The sequence below is a fragment of the Candoia aspera genome, chromosome 3, assembly GCF_035149785.1.
Source record: "Candoia aspera isolate rCanAsp1 chromosome 3, rCanAsp1.hap2, whole genome shotgun sequence".
NCBI classification, from domain to species: domain Eukaryota; kingdom Metazoa; phylum Chordata; class Lepidosauria; order Squamata; family Boidae; genus Candoia; species Candoia aspera.
The window spans coordinates 107,242,268-107,260,796 of record NC_086155.1 but is presented as its reverse complement, the minus strand read 5'-3'; the positions used below and the strand labels follow the sequence as shown (position 1 = coordinate 107,260,796).

Genomic DNA, 18,529 nt, shown 5'->3' with positions numbered 1-18,529 from the left:
AATGGGAGGACGGGTCATTTTGCTAGCACTCAGATTCAGAATGAGTTCTCTGATGTGTGGAATTACTACCATAGGTGGTGGACATATTTGAAGGAGCAAGGAGAGAAACCAGTTCCAGGAGGTGTGGCCCCCATTCCCCTGGGAGACATCTGGGATTCAGGCAGAGATTTTTGGTTGCTGCAAAAGAGGCAAAATGAGATATGAGATGACCTTGAGGTGGCGGTGGATCTCAGTGGAAAGATCTGAGCAGGGGCAAGAGAGCTATACCACCACAAGTCAGCCAGTATACTTGGGAAGGCGGCAGCACTGGTTTTCTAAACCAAAACACGATGGCTATGACAAGACCTTATAGACAGACGGTGGAACTGGTGTTTAAATCCATATTAGTGAAGAAATCAACAAATTACAAAAGAAGGTGAAGCAAATAGTAAATTCTGACTACTATTAAATGGGCAAATGAGACAGAACTGATCCACATGAGCACCATCCATGCGAAGGCTTCTTTGTGTAAGCCCAGGTATAAATTCTCATCAGGTTGGCTCTGAAGCTATTAGGGGCCTGCTAGAACCACATAATGGAGCAGAGTTTAACACAGTGGAGGAAGCTGTGCACAGAAAAAGAATATTATCTTAGATAGCTTTAATGAGCATGTCACAGGTTATTGATCTTAGACACTCAGCCCTCCCAAACATAAAGAATCACACATGTAGACATGGTAGGTTCAAAGTAAAGTAAAAAAGAGTCTTACTGACTTTATTCTTTGTTCCAGTTACAGCCATCTCTGGTGGAAAAATGATGTTCCTTGTTTCTTCTGTTCTTCACCCATACTTGGTGATCTCTTAGCCCTATAGCTGCCAAGAGCTACATGGAAGAAAGGGCTAGGCACATGGCTTTAGGCCCAAGATGGAGACAGAGGAGAGCAGCATGCTTGCTGCCTCCTCAGTAGGTGGAAGAAGGAGGAAGAGAGAGAGGAAGTGGGAGTGGCAACAAACAGCTTCCTCAACAAGCATGGAGAATTCAGTCCTGGGAACAAACTCAATTTACATGCTAATGAGGCATGCCGGATTTGCCAGGACCTCCAACAGGCTCATGCCCTTGGCTAACTGGTGGGAAGAAAGGGTGCTCTTTGGATTGTATATCCCCAAGCATCAAAATGTTCTGAATTAGCCTTGACAAAATGGCTCCTGGAGGTCAATGGGCTTCTTGTCATAATTCAAATTTCTAATTCCTTCCTAGAAATCGATGGCCCAACTCATTTAGTAACTGACCGAGTAACAGAAAACACAGCTACCATTTCTTGGAATGGGGCCCAGGCTCCCATTGATGGCTATGTGGTGAGCTACACCTCAGCTGGTGGTGACACCAAACAGATATCCGTTGACAAGGACAAGAGAACCACTACTCTTATGGATCTGAAGCCTGGCATGGACTACACTATCCACATCTGGGCTGTGAAGGGAACTCAGCAGAGCAGAAGGGCAAGCACAGGAGCTGAAACAGGTACTCCATAGATACGAAATTATGAAATCTTCACAAGTTTCTTATTTTAGTTCTGTTCAGTGCAGTTCTTTTTAGACATTCTAAACTGTAGAAATAATATGTGAAGGAGTATTAGAACTCTGGCAGCAGATTGATACAGTCTGCTGGAACAGCCATACATCTTCTTTTCCTTTCTCAGTTTTGTCAAGACAAGTCGCATTCAGCTTGTGAATTTAGAACCTGTCTGATGTCAAGCAATACTGATTGTCAGACTCTGGCCAGAAGAATGAACTATAGAGAAACCAGCCAAACAAATAACAAATCTTTAAAATAATAATTGGTTAAATATGATAATCATATATTTATATGTATCTGTGTGTATGTGTCCTAACAGCCAGGAAACACGCTGAGACAAGGAACTGGTCTCTAATATTTATTGCTAGTACTTAACAGGAATCCTAACAAACTGAAGAAGCGTGGGAAAACCCAGCCATATAAACCCCAAAGGTTAAGGCGGTCCCGATCTGTGTCTCTTTGAATGGCTGACCAATTCCTCAGTGCTACGCATGCGCTTGACAGTCTGGATGGGAGCCCCCTGCTTGCCATCCTTACTCATGACAGTATGTGTATCTACATATGTGTATTATTATTGTCATTATTATTATTTCCAGTTCAACTATGCTCACTAGGCAGAGTTATAGATATAATGCTTCTGACACATTCTGCCTTGGTTGGAGCTGAATGTGATAAATATTCTGACAAAACAGAATTACTCAGAGATGGTACAAATAAACTATCTTCCCAGATTCTCACCTCCTTTTTAATAATCAGTTAATTCACATCTTCAGGGATCAAGAAATAAGTATGGCATATAATGCTGAGATTTAATTGTTAAAAGTTATGCTCAAGTTTACCCATGGCCATATGGTCTCTTCAGTAAAGATTGGCAGATCATTATAAGAAAACGATTTCCTAGGGGACTCAAGAATATATAATCCAATGTTACTGAGAAAAAAATTGCAATATACCTTGGTTCGCAGAAATAGATGGCCCCACCAACCTGAAAACAGACCAAGTGACAGAAAACACAGCCACTATCTCTTGGAACAAGGCCTGGGCACCCATAGAACGGAACATCCTCAGCTATATATCTGCTGATGGAGAAACCAGAGAGACAGCCCTTGGGAAGGACAACATCAAGACCACCTTGACAAACCTGAAGCCAGGCATGGAATATGTTCTCCACATCTGGGCAGTGAAGGGAAGCCAGCAGAGCAAGAGGGCAAGCACAAAAACAGTGACAGGTAACTTGGGTGTGCAGTGGGAGCGGGATGACTGCACTTCTTAACATATAAAAATATGCTGCAAAGGTTCTGGAATAACTTACGTTTCATGAAGAGGGTCGCTGAAAATGACAGTGGTATAATCCTACTGCTACCAGGGCTCATGGAATCCGTACTATTTTTCCTTATCTATTGTAGTGCCTATTCTACTATATACTTTGCAGATGCACAGTTGCATGAACAGTACTGTTTTGGAAATGCTAGGGACAGACCTCGCATATATACAGTGCCCTGCAGCACCCTCTGTTGTCTAAAGGAGGATATTAACCATACATTACACATTTATGCACTATTTCTTCTCTGCTGCAGTCAACTATTCTACAGGTATTCCTCTCTCCCTGTTATGGGGATTAAGTGGGGAGTGAGCTTGTAAATATCCCATTAGGTTCTGCTGTCTTTGCGGCATGTGCAAAGGAGGATAGGAATAGAAATGCATAATTTGAAAGCTTGCAGAGAATCGTAGTAGAATTGAAATGAAAGATCCATTGGTGGATTTGTGTCATAGATCTCCAGCCTTCAGCTTCATTTTAGGGCATTAGAAAGTTTCTTGCCCTCTTGCAGAACTGTGCTCTTTCTCCCTTGCATATGTCACTCCTCTTTTCCTTTATATCCCTCCAAAGACATTCATCCATGAGATCATTGATTCGGCCCCTTATAGCACAATAATGTATGCTTGCTGTAAATTATGGATCACCTTGAATTCTTAGATAAAATGCCTAGGATTAAGGGCTGCAACCTTTTACAGGGTGATAGAGCTGGCTGGTCATGCTGCAGCATAAAAGGAGGCCATGCCAGTGTAGACAGAATATGACATGACACCCTACACTCTGGGTGAACAAAGTTGCTATGTCCCCTTTCCCCCTCTTCAGCATTCCTCTCCTTAAACTCTCAGCCTCACACAGCTCTTTTTTTCCCCTTGATCCTTACCTAAAACCTAATTTGGATCTAAATGATCCCTAAACCTACTTTTGCAGTTTTGTATTTCTTTACTCTGTTAAAGCTCTTTTCTGAATAATATCAGCATTTTTGGATAGCTGGATGGCTGAGAATGTACGTAATACCTTCGACATTCAGACACCCTGAAAAACTCAACTGTATAACATGTTTGGTTTGGAAGCTGGTTTTAACAAGCTGTAGCTTGGATGAAAGGTAAAATGGGAGGAGGAAGGAGCATTAGGTATGTTTGCCGCCTTGAATTATTTATAAAAATAATAAAGGCAGGATAAAAATTAATCAATTAATTAATCAATTAATTAAAAGCAGCAGCAGCTGGGTTCCGAGATATTACCGTACAGCTTGCCTCTGGCCCTCAGCACCTCCTTCTATACCTCCTAGGCATATGTATAAATTCTCCCCTTCACTACAGATTCTGAGGTTGATTCTCCCCTAACTTCTCTGTTTCTTAGCACACAGCCAAATGGCTGTATTAACATGTTACCCTCCAGTCCCTGAGTTGGCAGAAAAATATGCCAATATTCAGTAGATCATGTTGCCTTGATGGCTGAGCCTTATTCTGCCTCAGCAATGAGGCCAGCGAATGGTGCTGCCTTTGATTGGTGAATTTCCAGAAGGAGGGGGTGCAAGGAGCAATGGGGGTGCTCCTTCCTCTTGTCCCATCCCCCTCCTCTACCCCTGTGACCTAACAAGTCCAGAGAAGGCACATGGGGTGAAGCAGGAGGGAACCACTGATAACAAGACAGCTCCATCCTCAACTAGATCTGCAAGGGAATTTCAGGGCTCCTAACACCTGAATGTAGCCTCAGTAGGCAAAATGGCTTAAGAGTATGCAACATTGTGCCTCCCCACCCCTGAAGGTAATAAAATCAGAACGGCCATGCCCACCGCCTAGTCAGCAGAAGCAGTAGAAAACTTGTAATGCCCTCACTGGTGGCAGAACTCAGCAACACATAGCTGGTAGGGCCCAGTTTAAATCAAACTTCTCAAGAGCATACTAGAGTGGCTTTTTAAACACAGGTTTAGTCTTCTTTTTAACAGTGCTGAAGTCATGATGTATTGAAAGGAACTCTTGTGAGACCTGAGAAATGCTTTGGAAAGTGCTGGTCTGGCATTAGGTGGGCAAATGCCTCTGTGAAAGGAGGGGCCTGGTTGCTCCACCCAAAATGGTTGTGGAGAGTAGTGACCAGGGACCAGAGGGGATGAGTCGTGCCTGCAGCAGCTCAAAGCGGCCTTTAGAAGCTGGGCAGATCCCGGCCCTGTCTGTGCCATCAACCCCAATATCGAACTCTTTCAAAGGGTTGATGTCCTGGAGCAGGGCCTGTCAATTTGCCTGAGGGCTTCTGTTGGAACAAGAGACGTTCTTGTGAATAAATATACCAGCCAGTCTGTGCTGACTTTACTTGGCTGATTCTACTTAATCTGATAATGCAGACAGTTTGAGTACTGCGGCAGCACCAAGCAATCTTGCCTTGTTAAAAGTACCAAACAAAACAACTAAGCAAGATTGGACCTGGTTAATACTTAGATGGGGAACAACCAGGAAATCCTAGAACTGAAAAAATATTCTGGAAGCAGACAATAGCAAACTACCTCCATGTTGTTGCCCAGAAAACTACATGGACATGGACATGTAGTCTCCAAGAGGGAATCTTTTTACCACACTATAGCTTGTTTCTTCAGAGGCTCAGCCAAATCAGGACAGCAGTGAGCAACAATATCGCAGCCCCAAAGATTGTAAAAGGATGGGTAATCCTAGAACATATAACCGCTCAGGGAAAAGAGGAAGATACGTAGAACAAAGAGGAATTTGTTCAACTCCTCTTTGAGGGAAGGAACACAGAATATGCACACACTTTCTTTTGGTTCTCATAATAGCTTTCTGAGTGTTTTCACACTGTTCACTGCTTTGTCTAGATATCGATCCACCAAAGAATATCCGTGTATCAGATGTGACACAGTCCAGTGGAGTAGTCAGCTGGATGCCCCCAGATGCACAAATCAGTGGCTATCTTCTCACCTATCAAGATCCAGCTGGCATCAGTAAGGTAAGCCTGCTAAACGCCCTGTATGTGAAATTGGTCAGCCCAGCTATTCACACATGGCAGACTTCGCTTAGGTCATTTCAGACAACACACAGAAACAAATCCAGATTTGCCATCAACTGAGCCTGTCACTCTAACAATAGCAGACAGTATATACCTTCTCAACTTACAGGTAATATTTGTAACTGACATTTTTAGATGCACGGTTTATCTCCCAAAAAGTATGAGCATCTCAGAGAAACATTACTTTGAGAATTTCCAGAATGGAATATCCACTGTTATATTTGCTATAGGGGGTTCAATTGTTTCTGATTCTACCTTCTATCTTTTTATCTTTTGTACATATATTTTTATGTCACCTACTTCTACAGTTCTAGGCAGCTCATACTAAAACTGAAAGACATACACAACATAACCTGGTGCAACTTGTTTAAGTAAATAAAACACATCATGTAGCCTCCAAACTTGATAAAATAATATGATTATTTCAAAATAATTATTCACAATTATAATTATTATAGTGGAGGCCTTGGTGTTATCTGAGCTTGGTTGTTTTCCTGCAGATGTTTTGTTACCCAACTAGGTAACATCTTCAGTGCATATAATTATTGTAATTATTTCAAAATAAAAACAAATTGCAGGGCAGGAAAATAATATAGAAGATGAAAAATGCATTCAAGTGTTAACATTCTTACAACAGCAGTCAAGTAACCGCTTATAGAAACTAAGCTATAATTATCAGCAAGTGCGGCATCATGAAAAGGCCCAGCGTGTTCGGAAACGCTACTTCTCTTCCAGCGCTGTGCAGTGATGCAAGAAAGGAATGAGCAGCAAGCTGGATTTCTTATGATGTCAGCTGCAAAAGTCTGCAAGGAGGGTCTTTGTTCTAGTTTACATGCAAGGTATATGGCTGAAGAGAGAAACCAGGAGACTGTGAGTTCTAGTCCTGCCTTAGGCACAAAGCCAGCTGGGTGACCCTGGGCCAGTCTCTCTCTCTCAGCCCTAGGACACAGGCAAAGGTAAGCCACTTCCGAAAAACCTTGCCAAGAAAACTGCAGGGACTAGTCAAGGCAATCTCCAGGAGCGAAGTCACAGACACACATATGGCAGAAGGGCCCTCCCTGCAGAAATTCATGCTGTGTCTGCGGATGATGCCTGTATCCCTGATTCAGGAAGTGAAGTACAGAAAGTATCTCTCCATGCCTTCACGGTTACACAAACTGGCCATTGAGTATGAGGAGAAGGTTTTGCCTCATATTATATTTAAATGTTATGCTGCACACACATAGTGTTTTATTACAGTATCAAAAAGGCATCTAACTGGTATCTAATGCATATAAAAGCAAATAAGATAAGCAATGGTGATAAAAACAGTCTTAAAAATGCAGCAGGGAGATAAAACCTTAAAGTTTGATGTTGTTGTTTATTTGTTTAGTCGCTTCCGACTCTTTGTGACTTCATGGACCAGCCCACGCCAAAACTTCCTGTCAGTCATCACCACCCCCAGCTCCCCCAGGGATGAGTCCGTCACCTCTAGAATATCATCTATCCATCTTGCCCTTGGTCGGCCCCTCTTCCTTTTGCCTTCCACTTTCCCCAGCATCAGCATCTTCTCCAGGGTGTCCTGTCTTCTCATTATGTGGCCAAAGTACTTCAGTTTTGCCTTTAATATCATTCCCTCAAGTGAGCAGTCTGGCTTTATTTCCTGGAGGATGGACTGGTTTGATCTTCTTGCAGTCCAAGGCACTCTCAGAATTTTCCTCCAACACCACAGTTTCAAAGCATCTATCTTCCTTCTCTCAGCCTTCCTTATGGTCCAGTAAAGATTGATAGGCTTTGCAAAATGGTTGAAGAGCATTTGTGATTCAGGAAATAAAAGAGAGGCATCTAACTTTCTTTACACAGTCCCTGCACCCTGGGAATATAAATGCAGCCTATTCTATTTACATACCTTCTGTATTTTAATTTTTCATCTAGTTTCATCTAGTTACCATGCATTTTTGTCAGAAACCTTAACTGCTGACCCCTGTGATTCCAGCCAGTCATGTAACTTCCTTAAAGTAGCTTATAGGAATGGAGGGTTAGAGTGTCAGTCAAATATAATTTCAGCCTCTTTCTTCTTTGTGGCAGGAAGTGCGACTAGGAGCAAACAATCAAAAGTTTGTTCTAGAAGGCTTGAGTCGTGGCACTAAGTACGCCATATATATTACAGCATTTAATGGAGACCGCTGGAGTCAAAAAGCAACCACCACGTTTTCTACAAGTAAGCCTTGGTTAACTTTCGCATTGTAATATTTCAGGGCTACAGATTGTAGCTTGTCCTTAAAAGAAGAATGAACTTGAACTGGGATGAGTTTTGTCTGGAGCAAAAACTCACGGATAAAGATGGTTTAGAAATGGAGTGTTAGTAGGAAAATATGCAACTGAAAACCACAATTACAAAACTGAATACTCATTTTTATAACCAACTATTTGATGATGCCATCAGAAACACAATGAGACCTGAATTGGGCTTAGAATAAACTAAGCTATATTTGTATTTTTGTTTTGAAAGTTAGGACTCCTATTTCTGATGTGGGAATATTATTGATCTAATAAACTATTCTGAAAACAATCCCAAGTTGATAGAAGAAATAATCATAAAATCTGAAGAGCAGTGGCTACTCAGAATAAGGCTGAACTTCAGCAGTTCCAAAAATGTCAGCAGTTGGAGATTTCCATATATTTGTCCATAGTTCAGAGTGCCATAGACCTATTGTTCAATTTTAATTTTATGAAATGTAGGCGTGGTGGCTGCCCCTAAATTAACTCAAGGTAACTGTGAGTTTTGATTTGTTTAAGAGATTAAACAAACAGCATATATGGTCTGTGGTCAGAAATAAGTATTTTAGTTTCTTCATGTTTATACTTAAAAAGTTCTTTTTGTAAAACCCACATAAGAATGCTGATAATTTGCACAGCTTTACCTGAGATTGAGATGCCAGTTTAAAGCACGGAAATAGTTTTTCTGTCTCTGATCACAATTTAGAAAAGGATAATATTTAATGTAGATGTTATACTGTATTAAATCAAAATGAAGGTAAGAGACATCTAAATGAAGCTTTATTTGATGTAACTAAATATAGGAAAATCATGGGAGAAGAGTCCAGCTCAGTCCACCAATTCAGAATAGAATAGAATAGAATAGAATAGAATAGAATAGAATAGAATAGAATAGAATAGAATAGAATAGTTGTTAGACTGAATAAATGATGTTTTTGCTATCTGAATTTATCCTAGTGCCTTTCCCTGTTTGGAGAATCAGATGGAAACTTATAGTCAAAAGTAAATAACATTTTTAAAAAAGAGTTAGCATACTTATAAGTAGGAAAGCACAAGAGAGCTCTCAAAGACCAAGCAACAGCTTTCAAGCCATCATGTTGTCTAGAAGATATATTACACAACAAAGTCCAGGTGGCCACATGCAAAAGGCCGTCAGGGTCTCGGTAAGATACAAGTGAATTTCAAAAGGGGCAACAGGATTCTTGTCTGCAACTGCACAGTGCCCCCATTTTCAGCTCCACTTTCTGTCATTTCTCCTGGGGTTGGATAGTTGAAAATGGATAATTTCCTTAAGAATCAGATTAAGAATAAATTGTTGCTGCTGTCTACCTGTGCCAGCAAGTATGGTTATTATTACTCTAGTGCCATAGCTGAAATATAATTTACAGAATGTTATTAGGAAACTTCTTCAGGGCAGAGATCTGCTTTTCCTTCCTTTTTTTCCCTCAAAGGGAGATACTTTGAGGAAAAGTATTTCTTTTCTTCCTACCCCTTCTATAAACAGTAGTGAAAAAGGTTGTAGAAGATGGAGAGATACAAGATTATGGATAGATGACTCTGAGTAAATGCAGTGACATGGTCCTAAAATGTAGTCTTATGCAAAAATGTTCCTAAGTCACTGGGAGTTGGGCAGCATATAAATTTAATTAATTTGTTAATTATTAATAATAAGTGATGAAACTTTCCCAGGGAAGTATATAGACAGAGTCTTATCAATGTTTAGTAGTTTTAGACTAGCATTTGCACAAATTCATGCCTTGCTATCTTAGCATCTCTTTTCTTTCTCTCTGCAGTTAATGGCTTATATTGCTTGGCCTCAGCCTTCTTTGGCCACTAGGTTGTTCAAAGATCTTTCTGTGTTATCTTCATCTTTGGATTTGATAATGTGAGTTTTTATTTGCTTTGCTCCTGAAGTCAGTATGCGTTATCCCTACCCTGCGGACTGCAGCCAAACTCAGCAAAATGGTCATTCTATCAGTGGCCTATATACCATCTACCTGAACGGTGACAGCAACAGACCCTTTGAAGTGTATTGTGACATGACCACTGATGGAGGAGGATGGATAGTGAGTGTTGTTTTCATTACTTTCAAAACGTGGTTAGTTTGTTACAGCTATTTCCAATAGTCCTCATTTAGTGACCACAATTGGGACCAGCAATTTGGTCGTTAAGCGAAGCAGTTGCCAAGTGAAACCGTGACTGTGCTTGCAAACTTACTTCAGCTTTGCTTTGCTTTACAGACCTGCGAAGGTCATAAATGTGAGGATTGGTTGCAAAATTACTTTTTCATCACCGTTGTAACTGCAAATGGTTGTTGTCCAAGGCAGTCACTAAATGAGGCCTACCTGTACTGAGTTTGCCTTTTTCTTGCATCCCTATCACGGTGCTGATATTACAACCAATTACCCTTGTAACCTCTGCAGACCTTGATTCTAAATGCAGACAGTCCATTGTTAGTCATGAGTCTCCATTGCTGATCTCCTGTCTCACCTTTTGTTCTTCCTGCTTCCTGGTTTAATATGGAGTGTGTGTGTGTCTGTGTGTGGAGATATATATAGATAGATACACACATACAATATAAATATATATTACACACAGAGAGAGACTTTTAATTTTAAAACTGGTGCGTTCTCTTCTTTCTCACGTTATAGGCTTTTGATACACAAAAGAGCATATTAAATAGTTCTCTACACAAACAAATAATCTTAATGAGACCACATGAGGATACCTCATTTGCTGTGGGTCAGTGTATGTGTGTGCTATTATAGCCAAGAAACATGGAAATGAAAAAGTTGGGAGAAGATGTGAACTAAAAAATGGTGTAACTGAAATGGTTTGAAGGGTTGGATATCAAAGGAGAAAGAAAAATGGATAGCTTGCCCATCACAATTGCTCCATAAATGAAATAGGATCGTTTGGAACTCTCAAATCCAGGGAGAAATTCAGTTGTAACATTGTATAGCTTCTTCTAGTTTATGTATACCTACTGGATTATGAACCAATTTTTCTTCAATTTTTCTTCTATCTTTAATACTTTATACATAGAATTAGTATTCAATCAACCTATTTTTATATGCTTCTGCCTGCTTTTGCAGATGTTTCAGCGGAGGTCCACAGGGCAGCTGGATTTCTCTAAAAGATGGAAGAATTATGTTGAAGGCTTTGGAAGTCCTTCTGGAGAATTTTGGCTTGGTACTATTGTATTTGTTTTCTGAATATAATTCAAGATGGATGTGCAGGCTGTTTAGAATAACCACCATTAATGCAGAAATACTAATTAAAGGATTCTAGTTTTCTGATGATGGATACCGAATCTCCACACTATTCCTTCCTCACCCCCAGTTGTTAGCTCCTCAGCACTACTTCTTTTTAAATCCCATGGCAGGCTGAACTACCCACACTAGCAGCTGTGCTCCAGTAGTGTAAACAGGGAAAGAGTGAGGCTTGCACCACTTTGGGATGAACACCAGATCTGATTGTCCTTATGCCATCTTGGGAGCCGTGGCAATTTATTTCTGATTTTGCATTATTTTATTGGAAACCACAAAACAGTTAGTTTTTACTTCATTTTTCTTTGAAGTTTCCAGAAAGCTCTTGCTGAGGCCTTGTAGTTTTTGTGAGTGATGCCTTTTCTCACTGATAGAATTCTTGTCTCATCCAGCCTCCCAATTTTGATGGAAGGCAACCATTACACAGCAGCCTCAACACAACTTCTCTACATTTAGCTTCAGCATCCTGTTCCTGGAGCTTGTATGTGTCTCTTCCTCTCTGCATTGTTGAGAATTTTCCTTTTTTCCCTTCCCAGCTCCAGCCAATATACAACCTTCACGAGTCACTGGGCTTTTTAGTGCATTAGTAAATTGGTGCTGTGGAAAGTTGGAAGCTTCCTTCAGAGGAGTTTCTCAGACAAATGTACATGGCAAGTCCCCTCTACACGGCAAGTCGCTCTACTCCTTCTCAATGCTCCCCTCAGTAACAGGCAGTAGCAAAGTCAGGAACGCTTTTTTTAAAAAACGAAGAGAAGAGTACTGCATATTGCAGAGCACATCTTCGGTCATGCTTAGGATTATCAGATATCTGAACAGGCAAAGGAGAACACAGACAACTGGAAAGAAGGACAAATGGGGGAAAAGGAGGACACACTAACTGTTTAACTTCCTTGGCATCCTCAACAAGTGAAAAACTGCAAAAAAGAAAAGTATTTAGGCCTACATGTATATGAAATTACTTTTTCCAGCCTCAGCAAGACTGATTTTTCAATCACAGGAATGTGTTAGAGCCAGTTAGGAGGCAAAAGCCTTTCAGTGTGTAACTGATTACAGTCTTCTCAATTTCAGGCAGCAGCATAAGGCAGGCAGAGGGTACTAATCAACTAATCAAGGTCATAGAGCAGAGCAGAGCAGAGCTTGTTAACTTGCAGTTAGCATTTATTAGGGAGTGGCATGGAGAAAAGCTGCTCAGGAAGAGATAGCTTGTTAGATACTTAAAAAGCTGGACAATATTTGATGTTAAGGCTATGCCTCCTGGACAGAGGACATGAGGACAAAAAGGACATGTCCTCCTTTTGCCTGACATCTAGTAACTCTAGTCATGCTTGATATCTTGACTGTCCCAGGGTATGATAAGGCCCATGTGAAGTCTGGAGGCCCTCTAAGAAATGAAAGGGTGGGAAGAATACCTACAGGGTGCCAAGTAGGCTCAGATACTAAGAGTTTTACTTAAACAACAACATCAACAACAACAACAACAACACTTGGCAACTGCATTTGGTACTATCTGACTGTATGTAAGGATCCAGCACCACATATAGTGGCTCTGCAGTGCCACAGAGAGTCATAATGTTGCTTGAAAAATATTTGCTACTGAGGGTGGGATGGTGGTAGTAGAAACAACTTACTTTAATGTTCGGTTTGTAGTTTTTTCATTTTCCTATCACTATACGTATCTGTATTTCCATCATAAACTTTGCTGGAGAGCAGGTAATTGGGTAAACAAATAGTAAACCATTTTTATTATCTACTATTCCCCCCCCCTCTCTCTCTCATTCTCTTATAATGGGAAATTGAAGTATTTCTATTAATGAACTGGGGGAAAGTGGCATGCACAGTGAAATGGTTGTATAATATTTGTTTATTCTGTACAAATGGGTCCTTCTCTTATTACAAGAAAGAATTCTTACTTGGCATAAAGATGTCAGGAGTATAATAGTCTGTTTGACAGCCTGCCTTCAGTTTTACTCTGGAATATTTCTTTTAGGCCTAGAAAAACTGCATGACCTCACCAGGTCTGCCCACCTTCCCTATGAACTGAGGGTGGATTTACGGACGCACAATGAGTCAGCCTATGCCACCTATGACCACTTCCAGGTGGGCTCCAGCAGAGACCGATACAAGCTCTCTTTGGGGAACTACAGAGGCACTGCTGGTAAAACCTTCCTTTGTTTCTGTATGATCACACATATGTCTCCCATCCAACTGATCAGCAACACATTTCTCAGGCCTCCCTCAATGTGTTATATTCAAGGGCACTTTGGAAATGTTGTATATCAGGGATGCTCTCAGCAAATGGCTTCCATAAGGGGATTATGCATGCACAAATGATGAGAGTGCCCAGTCACAAAATTAAAATTAAAATATATACACCAAACATGGCTGTCCAGCCTCTGCTTAAATACTGCAATGAAGCGAGCTCTTCATCCCACTTTTAGGCTGATCGTTGCAATGCTGGGCAGCTTTCACTGCTAGAAAGCTTCTCATAACATTAAGAAATCCATGTCCTCTCATCTGCTCCCATGGCATGATGGTCTCTCCCATTCCATTTAATATAATTAAGGAAAATTATAGACAATCACAGAACTGACTTATCTGGGAAATATCTATCCTTCCTTTTGTCTGCCTGGCAAGCATAAGCAGCTACAAAGTTTGAACAACACGAAACAAACTAATTTATTTGAAACCATAATATATTCACCAGAAAGAAGATAGTTTAGTCAAGGTCAAGAAATAAATTTGCATTCCTTTACCCACCAACACGCATACACACTTCTTGGCTCCCTCTTCCTCCCCAGTCTTGTCCATCCCCTTCTCCGGTTCAAGGCAGACAGTGTACAGAAGAACCCTTAGAAGTTTTATCCAGCTGTCATGAGTAAGGATGGCGAGCAGGGGGCTCCCATCCAGGCTGTAAAGCGCATGCGTAGTACTGAGGAATTAGGTGGCCATTCAAAGAGACACAGATCGGGCCCGCCTTAGCCTTTGGGGTTTATATGTCTGGGTTTTTCCCACGCTTCTTCAATTTGTTAGGATTTTCTGTTATGTAGCAGTAATAAAACACTAGAGACCTATTCCTTGTCTCAGCATGGTTCCTGGCTGTTAGGACACCAGCAACCTGATTTCTCAGGAAGGGAAGAAAAGGAATCAGATGAGGAAAAGCCAATCTTTGGACAAAAGGAACTTGGCGCTGAGACATGTCTTGAGGCTAAATCATTCCTTGTCACCACCATCCAACTTAAGGTTTATATGAGTGTATATGAGTATGTATAGGTATTTATAGGTGTATGAGTGTGTATAGGTATTCTGTATATTTTTTTATTTTTATTTTTTATTTTTATTTATAGGTATTCAGTATAAAGATGCCATCCTAGGCTGGTACTTTGCTTTGCTTTGCAGCATGCCAGCTTCTCAGTTAATTATTCTTAATAAAACAAATTGAAAAAAAACATTTTGATTGGAGCGTGATGGCAGCAAGAAAGATGACTGCTGGGACATTTGTGCTCATGAGCATTGCATTGCAGAACCCAAGATTATTTATTATTATTTATTAATTTTATTTTTATCCTGCCTTTATTGTTTTTATAAATAACTCAAGGCGGGGAACATACCTAGTACTCCTTCCTCCTATTTTCCCCACAACAACACTGTGAGGTGGGTTGAGCTAAGAGAGAGTGACTGGCCCAAAGTCACCCAGCTGGCTTTCATGCCTAAGGAGGGACTAGAACTCCCAGTCTCCTGGTTTCTAGCCCAGCACCTTAACCACTAGACCATATTAAATTATGTTTGGGCAAGGTTTTGTATCTGTTCTTGGGTTGAGTGCCTGCTTGTATCTGTCTGTGTTACGGCATTGAAAAGTATTTGTTTGCATTTCTGCCCACTCATGTCTTCCCAGTTCAAGTCAACGATCAGAGGCATTTCTGAAATCAGAACTACCATGGTTCTAATGCTCCCTTTCTCTCCTAAGGGGATGCCATGACTTACCATAACGGTAGGAAATTTACAACCTTAGACAAGGACAATGACATAGCTATCACCAACTGCGCTGTAACACACCATGGTGGCTGGTGGTATAAGAATTGCCACCTGGCTAATCTCAATGGGAAGTATGGCGAACACCTGCACAGCGAGGTGAGTTTGGTACAAATCTTTCTACAGTAGATTGCATCTGACCCATTTCAAATGTATACAAATTACTGCCAACACGTCTTACAATAACTGCAAAGCATTTGGATTATGAAAGGAGAAGAGAGCTTTTCTACCATTGCTTGATTCTGAAATAATGCAAAAAATCCTTCTTTTTAAGGCTACAGCCTTTATGCAATTTTTTTAAAAAAAAAGAATCAATGAATCTATTCAACAAACTTCACTGCTTACAGTGATCCTAATTAATCTGTTAGCAGATTTTAAAAATACTTTAATTTTTTTTCATTAAAATATATGTGTAGATGGCAAACAGTATCTTAAGGGTCATTCCTCCATATTTTTACATAGGAGGGAATGCCTCTTTTAAGGTATGGCTGGCAAATTAAGATAAAATTTTAAAATAAGACATTTTTATCATATCGCTTTTTGTCTATATGGATGCATAAGTATATACTTTTAATTCTAAAAAATCAACAATAATAATATACATTCAATAACTACTTAATAGAAGAATAACACTTCTACAGACTGCGGAAGGAGGTTGATCTAGTGCTACCTGATTAAAATATATAATGACACATCTGTAGGGGAAAGGAAGATTCTATTATTGAAGCTCATAAACTTTGAAAATCATCTAGTCAAACTCTCTTTAGTGTGGAATCTGCTGTACTGTGATATTTCCAACGGCTGTCCAGCCTCTGCTTAAATACTGCAGTGAAGCGAGCTCTTCATCCCACTTTTAGGCTGATCGTTGCAATGCTGGGCAGCGTTCACTGCTAGAAAGCTTCTCATGACATTATGAAATCCACCTCCTTTTGATTTCCATCCATTGGTCGTAAACCTTGTTCTTCTGAGGCAAGAGATTGAATTTGCTAGCAATAATTGATAGCTGCTGAAAATAAGACTCCTGAAGCTATTTCAGTTATTTCGTCCATTCCTCATAGGTTTCATTCCATTCCTTTATTTTCAGCTTTTTCACCATCCTGGTTGCTTTTCTCTAGATATATTCTGGTTTATAAAAGTTCTTTTTAAAATGTGTTCAGAAATGGATACAGCATCCCAAATATGTCCTGACTAAAACCAAACAAAAATAAATATTCTGAGTGACCTGAACACTGTGCTTCTGTTAATCCCATCTCAAGTAGATTAATGTTTTTAGCTGTTATATCACACTGTTTAACTGCATTCCAGCCAGGCCTTTCCAGTCTACTGCTTTTCATTTTCTTGAGATGCTTCAGTTTGTTGAGATTCTTCTGAGTGTACAATCATCTGCTTGTTAGATTTTTATCCCACCCTCTTTCTCCCATGGCCTCAAGATAGTATACATACAGTAGCACTCCCTCCTTCAGTTTTTCCCACAGTACTTCTGTAAGGTGGTTGGGCTGAGAGACAGTGAGCGACCCAGAATTCCTACAGCTGATGTCAGGCTTCATCATACTCCAACATCTTAGCCACTAAACCATATTGCCTTCTTTGATATATAACCTTCCTTTGCTTTATTTCAATCATGAATCTCATCCCACAAAGTCACAAAGATGCCTGTAATATCATACATATTATATTGTATTTGACATTCAAGCTTTTTCAGTTTGATCCCTGTGTGCTCCTATCCCATATTATTATTATTGTTGTTGTTGTTGTTGTTGTTGTTATTCAGGTGAATTTGGTGGGCTGCAATAATCCTTCAATGCTATTATCACAAGCCATACCCCATAGTTCTGATTATAATCTCATTTTGGCAAATCTCGACATGCCATTTTCTCTTGCCTAAGGATCTTCTCTCACAGGCATACAACAGAAGGCTTATAACATTGGCCTGCAAGCACAGTTTTTGAAAGGATTACAAGTAGAGATGTGCAGCACTTCGAACTGGAAGCAGAAAAGGTGCTTTAGAAGGGGAGCAAATTACACCACATTTGCTGGCGCCTTCTTAAAGAAGCTGCACCTTTTCCTGGATTGGCATGGTAGCCCCAAATACCCGCAAACTGTGTTTGAATTAAGAAGGCACCATGTATACTTTTTTTTTTTTTGATCCATTCAATTGTGTCTGATTCTTGGAGACTGCCTGGACAAGTTCCTGCAGTTTTCTTGGCAAGGTTTTTCAGAAGTGGTTTGCCATTGCTGCCTTCCTAGGGCTGAGAGAGAGGGACTGGCCCAAGGTCTCCCAGCTGGCTGTGTGCCCAAGGCAGGACTAGAACTCGGGGTCTCCTGGTTTCTAGCCTGATGCCATAACCACTACACCAAACTGGCACCATGTATGATAAGGGGCTTCAAAATGAACATGGATGTGCTGTTGGTGCCTCCTTATCACAAACGTGTATTTTCCTGGGGCTACATGGCTGTGAGCCCAAGCAAAGATGCTTCTTTTTTAAGAGATACTGAGAAATATGGCGTGTACATCCCTGTCCCCTTGGAAGCACCTTTCCTGCTTCAGATCTGAAGGGCTGCACATCCCTAATTACAAGGTAATTTATGTGAAGTGCCATATAAGTGTAGTTATTACTGGATCAAATGAGACAATTTATCAATCTGTCTTAAAAGATTTTTATACTGGACCTAATCCACAAAGCTGTTTCAGCCCTAACAATAGTTGAATAATGATATGATTTATGGTTGTAATTATTCGTATTATCGCTATAAGTAAAATTTTGCACATTTGTCTATAGATTGAAGAAACTGATCTAATAAGCTCACAGCTGTCCTATATATTTTTTTTCTTTCCAGGGAGTTAACTGGGAGCCATGGAAAGGCCATTTGTATTCCATCCCTTACACCGAGATGAAGATCCGTCCACATTCACATAGTTTTGAGTCAGTCTTGAGCAGAAAACGGAGATCTCTGACTGTGAAAAGGAAGGAGACTAGAGTTTAAAGGTGTTCTGGAACTGCTGTGCTTGCCAACCACACACAGCAATGCATGATCATGTAATGGTGTATCAGGCCTTTGGTGCACATTTTAATATAAATATAATCAC

At 40.4% G+C, this 18,529-nt stretch overlaps 1 protein-coding gene across 1 annotated transcript in view; it reads left to right on the top strand.

The window, feature by feature from the left end:
- Window positions 1–18,529, top strand: part of TNN (tenascin N) — a 35,386-nt gene extending 16,857 nt beyond the window's left edge. Inside the window, exons 7-15 of the mRNA XM_063299890.1 lie at window positions 1,237–1,500; window positions 2,520–2,783; window positions 5,694–5,824; window positions 7,952–8,084; window positions 10,058–10,209; window positions 11,239–11,335; window positions 13,400–13,567; window positions 15,377–15,540; window positions 18,280–18,529. Coding sequence (XP_063155960.1) covers window positions 1,237–1,500; window positions 2,520–2,783; window positions 5,694–5,824; window positions 7,952–8,084; window positions 10,058–10,209; window positions 11,239–11,335; window positions 13,400–13,567; window positions 15,377–15,540; window positions 18,280–18,426 — 1,520 coding nt within the window. The 3' untranslated portion in view covers window positions 18,427–18,529. The remainder of the gene's footprint in view (window positions 1–1,236; window positions 1,501–2,519; window positions 2,784–5,693; window positions 5,825–7,951; window positions 8,085–10,057; window positions 10,210–11,238; window positions 11,336–13,399; window positions 13,568–15,376; window positions 15,541–18,279) is intronic.